This window comes from Glycine max, chromosome 19 (genome assembly GCF_000004515.6).
Source record: "Glycine max cultivar Williams 82 chromosome 19, Glycine_max_v4.0, whole genome shotgun sequence".
Taxonomy (NCBI): domain Eukaryota; kingdom Viridiplantae; phylum Streptophyta; class Magnoliopsida; order Fabales; family Fabaceae; genus Glycine; species Glycine max.
Window position 1 is genome coordinate 9848585 of NC_038255.2, and position 9723 is coordinate 9858307.

At 29.1% G+C, this 9723-nt stretch overlaps 1 protein-coding gene across 2 annotated transcripts; it reads left to right on the forward strand.

The window, feature by feature from the left end:
* Positions 1-2977: 2977 nt before the first annotated feature.
* Positions 2978-6874, forward strand: LOC100809826 (serine/threonine-protein kinase STY13). 2 transcript variants are annotated; one of them, XM_014772023.3, is made up of 6 exons: positions 2978-3789; positions 4145-4277; positions 4460-4655; positions 5297-5421; positions 5518-5676; positions 6214-6874. In XM_014772023.3, exons 1-6 carry the CDS (start codon positions 3659-3661, stop codon positions 6220-6222), a joined length of 753 nt encoding a protein of 250 aa, XP_014627509.1. In that variant the 5' UTR covers positions 2978-3658; the 3' UTR covers positions 6223-6874. The 2 variants fall into 2 exon arrangements, with proteins under 2 accessions (XP_014627509.1, XP_003553431.1); XM_003553383.5 differs by having other exon boundaries at positions 6250-6874.
* The last annotated feature ends 2849 nt before the right edge of the window (positions 6875-9723 follow it).

The window sequence follows — 9723 nt, forward strand, 5'->3', positions numbered from 1 at the left end:
AAAATTTTCAAACATCAACAAAGCAAATGACATAATGGTCAAATTGGAATGTTAATGCAGTTCTAGCAGAGAGCAAGAAAATGGAATCAGAAGACAAGGCTGATGATGACGCTCATTGAACCCTTTGCCAATATTAAATTTAGGTTATATGTTATTCCTTTTCATAATTTTTACCAATTTATATTACTAGGTCCACAGAAAAGGATTGAAGATCTTATTCATAATTTTTACCAATTTATACATGAATTTATTGTATTTTGTAGACATGCTTTAAGGTCATTTTGTAACATGAATAGAATATCCAATCCAATATTTCTTATTTATATTTTTTTATATATATTTAAGTGCATAAAACATAAAGGAAAAAAGTAGGGATTAATAATTAATATTAATACAAGTCCATATAAAATCGTTTTCTATGACGGTTATTAATCTTAATAATCGTCTTAAAAATAACGCGTTTTAAGATAGTTAATAGTAAATAATCGTCCTTAAAAGCTTTAGCAGACATGACATTCAAAGACGGTTAATAACAAATAGTCGTCTTTGAAAGCTTTGGCAGACATCACATTTAAAGACGGTTAATAGCAAATAATCGTCTTTGAAAGCTTTGTCAGACATTCAAAAATGGTTTTTACTATTAATTGTCTTTGAAAGCTTTGTCAGACATCGCATTCAAAGACGGTTAATAGCAAATAACCATCTTTGAATGTCATGCCTAAGATAGCTTTCAAAGACGATTATTTGCTATTAACTGTCTTTGAATGTTTCAACCTTTAAAGACAATTATTATAATAATCATCGTAAAAAATAATTTCGTTTTAACGTTGTTATCTACAATGACGGTTCACAACTGTCGTGAAAAACCCTTTTTTTAGTAGTGAGTGAAAAGTTGCCACCGTTTCTTGGAGACTTGTGAATTTGTTTGTAATAGAAATGGTCTAATCTAACTCATTTATTAAATAAATTAAGACTGATTTTAAAACACTTGTTTAATAAAAAAAAGTCAAATATTAAATAATGATCAATATTAAAGTTAATAAATTAGTTTATTTAAATAAATATAAATAATGCAATAATGTTATATTAAATTGTTATTGTTATTAGTATTTTAGTATGTAGATTACACATGATAAAGATTTATTTTTATATAATTAAAATTTGTAATGTATAAAATATTTTTATATGCAAATTATATTATAATCAAAATTCATAATAAATAAATATCTTTAAATAGATAGATTATATTTTGAACTTACAATAAAAAAATTAAATTATGTTATAAAATTAATTTTTTATTCACAATTTTTTTGAAAAAACAATTGAAATTCAATTTAAAATAGAGATAAAAAGGATAATTGAAAGAGATAACAAGTTGTCAGTTAAGAAGATCAAATATTCAAATAAAAATAAAAGGAAAATAATTTGAGATGACTATGAGAAAAAATATTTAGTTAATTAAAAGAGAAGTATGTGAATTGTATATCATAAGAGAAAATGAGAAGAAATATTGAGCCTATTTGAAAATAATAAAGCTCATACTCTCAAATAAATTTGTGTATTCTAATTTCTAATATATGAATAGATTTATTAAAATTATATGTTTTATTTATATTTAAATTTAAATCTAGCTTACATGCAAGATTATCAAACTCGAGAGTTTACGCAAACTCATGAGAGTTTCATAGACTCGACTCAACTCGTAGACTCATAAAAGTCTACTTCATATAAAAATAATAACAAAATATCTATAAATAATATATTAATTAAATATTTCAATAATATAATAAAGTAAAATAGTAAATCATAAAGTTCAAAATATTTAAATAACCAAGTCTACTAATAATACATCACTACTACATAATAACTTGTAGAGGTTATAGTAGCGACATATCATTCTCATCAAGGGTTTGATGTTATTAGAGAACAAAAGTTGATATGATTAAAGGTGAGAATTTTGTATTTGAGAATAGCACTATAAATGAATGGATCTTGAATGTTAAACAGACAAAAAATAATAAAAAATGATTCACATTTTTGTCTAATTTTTTTAACTTGCTAACTCGTTGATAAACTCGAGAGTCTACCGAGTTTACTTAGAGTTTACCTAGAGCCTACTAGAAGAAGAATTTACTCAATAGTCAATTCGTGAAGGACGAGTAGACTCGTAAACTCGTGAGAGTTAATGAGTTAACTCAAGAGTTTGTTAACCATACTTACATGATAGGTTAAGTGTGTCAATATATTAAAAGGGTGAATTTGTTAGTCCTTTTAATTTCTTTTAGTCTCTTTATATTAGTTTATTTGGAAGACTTTATTATAAATTAAATTTTTAAACCAAAATACAGACAAGGTGAGATGAAGCTTTTGACAAAATAAGGCCATTGTTTAAAATGTTTTCATTTTATGCATTAAGTGCGTAATTAAGAGAGATTAAATTCACCCCTTCAAACGCATTCAAAAATTTTTTATCATTGAGAAAATATCAAACACTTTCATTATTACTTAAAAAAATAAGTATCACATTTTTTATATAAACAAAATCAATTTTCAGTAAAAATATTTATTTTTATCTTCTGTATTTAATTTACAAAATAAAAAATTATTAAAATAATACCTATATTAAATTAAATCAAATAAATAGACATTTAAAAAATAAACCAGGTATGCTTTACATAACATAACCTGCCAATTTTCCCTTTAGTTTCATGTGAGAGAAAGCTTCTCAATTTGGTAAACCAGCCCGAATCCTGTTTGAGCTGAAAAAGCCCAACTTAACAAAATAATTGCATTGACCACGCTGTCCCCTCCATGATTTCAATAGGATTTCTGCAGTAACTCCCTTCAACCATCAATAATTAATCAAATACCACATACATCTAATTGATTTAATTTAATGGAAACTTTTTCTCTTGTATCTAATATTATTTATATTATAACTATAAATAAAAATATAAATATCCATAGCATCTAGATTTCTTCCAACACCGTCTCTCTGCATAATTTATTCCAAAGAAAAACCATCACCCACCACTTGTGACACTGTTTTCTGACACAGACACCATTCCTTCCGCGGCTTCACTTTACCACCAGAACCTCTCTCTCTCTCTCTCTCTCTCTCTCTCTCTGGAATTCAACACGCGTTGTGGATTAAAATAAAGTTAACATCTTTTTCTTTATTTTCTTCTCTTCCCACTACAAAGCCCACCTTCATTTTTCCACCTCTTTATTTTCCCAAATCTCCATCTGGGTCATTAGTTTCTGAGCCTCTCTTGTTTTTACAACCTTTTACTCCATTCCTCATACCAACAGAGAAAAAGGGTTGGTTCCTTTTTTATTCTTGTCTCCTTATTTTGTTTCTTCTGCCACTCATTGCTTGCTGAGAGAGCCTTTTGTTCTGAGTTTTTGGTTTCTTGGTGAGTGCTTCTGACAATATATTGGAACTTGGTTTTGGGGATTGGTGCTTTTTTAGGGTACCCAATTGAGCATTTTTTTTCTTCTTAAACCCATAAAGTCAAAGCTCTCATCTTTCTTATGTTGTAAACAAGGTCTATGAGTTGTTCCTTGTAGTGCAGACAAGGGCATGGTCTTTTTGCAGAGTTTGAGTGATTCTGCTACTTACTATACTAGTTAGTTTGACATCTTGAGCGGGTGTAGAATGGGATCTGGAAATGAGGTTCACTCAATTGTGGAGTTCAATTTGGATGCTAAGTGGCTTATAGATCCCAAGCAACTATTTGTTGGGCCTAAAATTGGGGAAGGTGCTCACGCCAAAGTGTATGAAGGAAAGTAAGTCAACCTTTATTTTTATTTTTTTTTGCTTTTAATTTTCTTGGTTCTGTTTTTGGATTCAGTTTTGGTTTTTGAATCCTTCTGCCATGAGAATTTTCACCTTTCTCTTTTGTTAAGATTTATTAGAAAGTTTGTTTTGATTTCTGAAGTCAGCTCTACCTTGGCTCTCTTTTCTTGTTTTCCCTTTTGCATCTCCCATTAAATCTGTCTAGATTTATGTACAATTTCACATTAACTTTTTGTATATAATCTGTTTGTTTAGAAAAATACATATTCTGCATCCATTATTGAATTGGAATAGAGGATTACTTGATGACTTTGTGCCTTGTTGTTGGATTTTCTTATTTTGCAGATATAAAAATCAGAATGTTGCTGTTAAGATTATTAATAAGGGTGAAACCCCAGAGCAGATTTCTAGGAGAGAGGCTCGGTTTGCCAGAGAGATTGCCATGCTATCTAGAGTTCAACACAAAAATCTAGTCAAGGTTGTTATCCCAGAACACTTCTCTTTTTCTCAAGCTTGATTATGTTGTGTGTGTAAACATCGATATATACACTTATTGGGATTGGCAATAAATAGTTACTAACATTAACTGGTTCTCAAATTATATTTATAAACTGGGTAAAAATATGTCTCACAATAGCTTATACATTTGTTTGATGCCAGTTTATTGGGGCCTGCAAAGAACCTGTTATGGTTATTGTAACTGAACTTCTCTTAGGTGGAACATTGCGCAAATATCTGTGGAGTATCCGGCCAAAGTGCTTGGATGTGCGCGTAGCAGTTGGATTTGCTCTTGATATTGCCCGAGCAATGGAATGCTTACACTCTCATGGGATCATTCACCGTGACCTTAAACCTGGTATTGTATAAGATTGTCAAACTTGCCAGTTTTGTTAAATTTTAGTTGGTAGCTCATAATCGAAAAGATTTGGAGTTGGCTAGAGTTTTGTGAAATTTGACATCTTGCATCAGATAACGTTTGCTTGTTACTTGCTCCAGATTGTTAATCTTGATTAAAGCTTTCTAAAAAAGTGAATAGTTGCGTTTTTTATTTATTGGCTTGTATGTGCCTGTACATAAAATAAGGGATACAAATCTTTGTTATCATTACTGATTGCTCTCAATTTTCTGGTTATGTATCTTATGTGGTTTCAACCCCAGAACTAGAAAATATCTGAAAATGTAATGCTACTGGTATTTGGATATTGTTGCTAACCTATTAGTGGATATAGTTCGGATAGCAACTCAGGCAATTTATGCGCATATAGTTATATACTTGAAGATTCTATAAGTGTCAGATGTTTGGGATAACAATGCTGTGATCAAACAATATATACAATTCCATCATTCTCTTATAAGGTGCAATGTTTAATATTTGTTGTGAAAACAGCTTCTAATTGCATAATTGATAATAATAATATTAAGCACTATCTGTCTATTTCTTTTCTATTCATCAATGATCAAGTGTAATTCTTATCATGTGTCCTGTTTTCATCCCAGATAACTTGATCTTGACAGAAGATCATAAAGCAGTTAAACTAGCCGATTTCGGTCTAGCCAGAGAAGAGTCCTTAACAGAGATGATGACTGCTGAGACAGGGACATATCGATGGATGGCTCCAGAAGTACTTCTTAATTATTGAAAGCTAAATGATTTATTAATTTTCCAGTTGGGTGGTTCATATTAGTAATTTATAATTTCATTTCTTGTTTGGTGGCAGCTTTACAGCACTGTCACTCTAAGACAAGGGGAGAAGAAGCATTACAACCATAAGGTGGATGCCTATAGCTTTGCTATAGTGTTGTGGGAACTCGTCCATAATAAGTTACCTTTTGAAGGCATGTCTAATTTACAGGCTGCATATGCAGCGGCATTTAAGGTAGATAACTTTTTGGTCATCTAGTGCTTGCTATAATGAATTATGCATAAGGTGATAATACTTTTTATAATTTGTGCCCACTGGCAAGCATTCTCCATCGCAGAAATAGAAACTTCAGAAGTAAAAGAGTAATACTGTAAAGTTACCTTTTCTTGGAAAGGCTGATTGACAATTTCTTGATGCATCTGGAAACATCTTAGAAACTCCAGAAGTAAAAGAGTAATACTGTAAAACAGTTTTCTCAAATTAAGCAGGCCCTTGATTTTAAGTATAATGACAGATTTGCTGGAAACATGCATTAATGGCAATGGCATTTACTCTATTACCATTGGTCGAATTTGATTATCAACTAGTCATGTTTCTGTTGCTGCATAAACAACAGCAGTTTGCAGTATATAAATTATGTGATTCATCATAGGCTATTGCTATTTTTAAGTTTTACATTCTTATTATCTAAGATCTTTATCTGACTATAATCATAATTTGACATGTGTTTATCACTGAATGTGCTGCTGTTTTTCTTGGAGTATACCCAAGGATTCATGATACCACCATTTTACTCAACTATTTCAGAATACAAGGCCAAGTGCTGATGAGCTTCCTGAAGATTTAGCTCTGATTGTGACCTCTTGTTGGAAAGAGGATCCAAATGATCGACCCAATTTTAGTCAAATAATAGAGATGCTGCTTCGATATCTAACCACCATTTCACCGTCCAAGCCAGTTGTTCCAATGCGAATCACTTCTAAGAATGCTGTATTGCCACCAGAATCTCCAGGTACAAGTGCTTTAATGGCTGGGAGAGATGATTCTGGAGAAACCCCAAAAGGCAATATTGAAGGCAGGTCTAAAGGGTTTTTCTTCTGCTGTTACTGATGACACAATGCACTCACAATTCTTTCAATGGGGCCGTCCCAAATCACAGTGTGGCAATCTGAATAAACCCCAGCAAATGTTACATCTAGAATCTTAACAAGAAAAACAAGTCAGTTTTGTTCACCTTGATTCCATGTTCTCAGCAAGAGTAGCAAGCCATACTCTTTTAACTTTGGATTGACTTACTTCTAACTTATTAGGGTTGAGGTTGCTGAGATGTATTGTTGTATAATATGGTTCATCCAAAGGCCTTCACCTCCTGCTTAATGTATGGAAATGACTTGGATAATGAATAAAAACGGGGAAGATTTTTATCTTTGCATCCATGTGATTCGTTTGTGAAACATTGTAACCTTTCCAATTTGCCAAGCACTCAAGTTTGCCAATGTTGATGCCTCTATTTGCTAGATGCATATCCATAAACCCCATCACTGCCAACAACTTAGGGTGTGATTGGTTTGGGATTTCTTTTTTCATTTTTTTTACAAATAATTATAAAACATTTTGTTCTAGTTTTGTTTCTTATTTTCAAATATTTTTAAAAGAAATTGTGAAAATAAAATCTGTTGTTTTTATTTATTTGAGTTTTATTTTTCTTTTTGCTGGATGCAAGATATTTCCACAGACATGAATCGAATTCCTATCATATGCTTAAAGAACACAAGCTACAAGTCACTTTTGCCCCAACTTGTGGGGGGATAAAGCAAAATATTTTTGAAATGTAAAATAAGAAATGTTCTAATCCTTATTTGTTTTAGGGGTATTAAAATCGAGTGACCTTGATGGATTGACTCAAATTGTTTAAAATACAAGGCTAAAGTGTGTTTGGATGGAAAATTTTAAAATTCTCAGGAATTTTAAATTTTAAGAATTTTAAATACTTAAATTGAAATTCTTTTATTTTCAAAATTTTGTGTTTGGATAAAAAAAAATTAAAGTTATGAGGGTAAAAAAGAATGAATGAAAAAAAAAAGAGAAGATATGGTTGGTGTACTAGTTATTCGTGTTCTTCTACGCTTACATCCGATTGATGTTACACGAGCTCAGTGTTTCTTGGAGAAGACTGTAAGAAGTGAATTTCAATTTCGCACTTCTTAGAAGGAAATTGAAATTCCAAATTTTTAGTTGTTTAAAATTCTGTTTTAAAATTTCAAAATTTTAAATTCTTCACAAAAAACATCCAAACAATGAATTCTAGATTAGAGAAATTCAAATTCTCTGATAAATTATTTTTCTCAGTTCAAATTCTCTATAAAAACGTACTCTAATTTTAATTTAGCCTAGTCTAAAAAAAAGCTTGTGTGCATGTGTTTGTACCTCATGGGGAGTTAGCTGCACCCTCAAATGATATAAATACTATCGTTGCATTAGCTTTACTTATATCAATTGCATATTTCTACGACGGTCTTTCAAAAAAAGGATTAGCTTATTTTAATAAATATATCCAATCAATCCCAATCCTTTTACCGATTAACATCTTGTAAGATTTCACAAAATCCTTACCTTTTAATTTTCGACTTTTCAAAAATATATTAGCTGATGAATTAGTTAGTAGAAGGTAAAACACATTTTTAGTTCTTATATTTTTTGTTAAATTTGACTTTAATCTTTGTAATTTTAATTTGATCAATTTGGTCAATGTATCTTTTAAAATAGATAAATTTAATCATTGCGTATTGATAAAGTTTATCTTAGATAGGGATCAAATTTACTTATTTTTTAAAGCGTAAGGACTAAATTAATTAATTTGAAACTACAAGAATTAGAATCAAATTTGGCAAAAAAAAAAAAAATACAAGAAACCAAAAATATATTTTATCCATATATATTTTTTACAATTGTTTGGACCTTATTTATATATTTTTATGATGAGTTAAATTTAGGTGTAAAAATAATCTTAAAAAAATAGCTTTAGATAAAAGTAAAATATCTTTAGGTTAAGTTTTATTAAATTATGAGCAAAAGTTTTATTAATGTAAAAAGTACAATGTCAATCAATTAAAAATTACTATCCACATAAAGTAAAGTAAGTACTTACTATCTACAACTTTATATATGTTAATAATTTTATATTATTGATATAATATTTATCTACATAAAGTAAGTAATTACTATCTACAACTTTGATTTATACTTAAATGTTAGTCGTCGTTTAATCACGCTTTATTTATATAATATTTTTTTACCTTTTTAGTTAGGGGTATTGTATAACAAATATAATCTATAATGAAACTTCTCTCCACTGCAAGATATATTTTGTGGAAAGTGCTCAAGTGAAAGTGATGAATTGGTAAAAACAAACAACAAACAAAGAGACGAAGGTGTTTGATAGGTCAATTCTGTATATTTAACCATCTTTATTTATGTGGAATACAAATAATTAATTGTTTTTTCTTGAAAAAGGTCGACACGTTTTATTCGTAATTTTATTTATTTATTTATTTATTTTTATTTTAACTCTTGACAAAAAAAAAATCCAGGAAAGTGTTGAACAATTTTCTTGAGTTTCCCTTTTTAAAATTTGTCTTGCTTTGCTTGAATATCCATGCGATATTTTAGTGAGGTATTCTATAATACCTTTTTTTTTAAAAAAAAAGCTTAATTATCAATTTAATTATTATTTTTATTTAAAATGTTCAATTAATCTATTTTATTTATGAAAGTTTCAATTAAGTTTTTTATTTTTAAAATGTCTCAATCTAGTTCAATTGAGAATGAGGACATTAGGTTGTAAATTTTGACAAAATAAATCATATTGAAATATTTTAAAAAATAAAGGATCGTATTGAGACATTAAAAGATCATATTAAGACATCTTAAAAAATAAAAGACCTGATTAAAACTTTAATAAAATAGAAAGACCTAATTGAACATTGTAAATAAATAAAGGGACCAAATTGATAATAATTAAGCCTAAAAATATTTATATTTTAGTATATTATTAAAAAAAATCATTAAGAAAAATGTTAACCATACATCCTTTCCAACTCACTTTTATTTCAGTTTAATTTTATTGAAAAATAAAATTTATAAGTAAGGTTTATTAAATAATGTGTGAGACCCACACAACTTGTCTAGTTAACATTTCTCAATTAAACATAATAAATGAATGCATGAATTCAAATACTCAATAATAAAATCATTAAAAGTCATTATTTTTTCCAATACCAA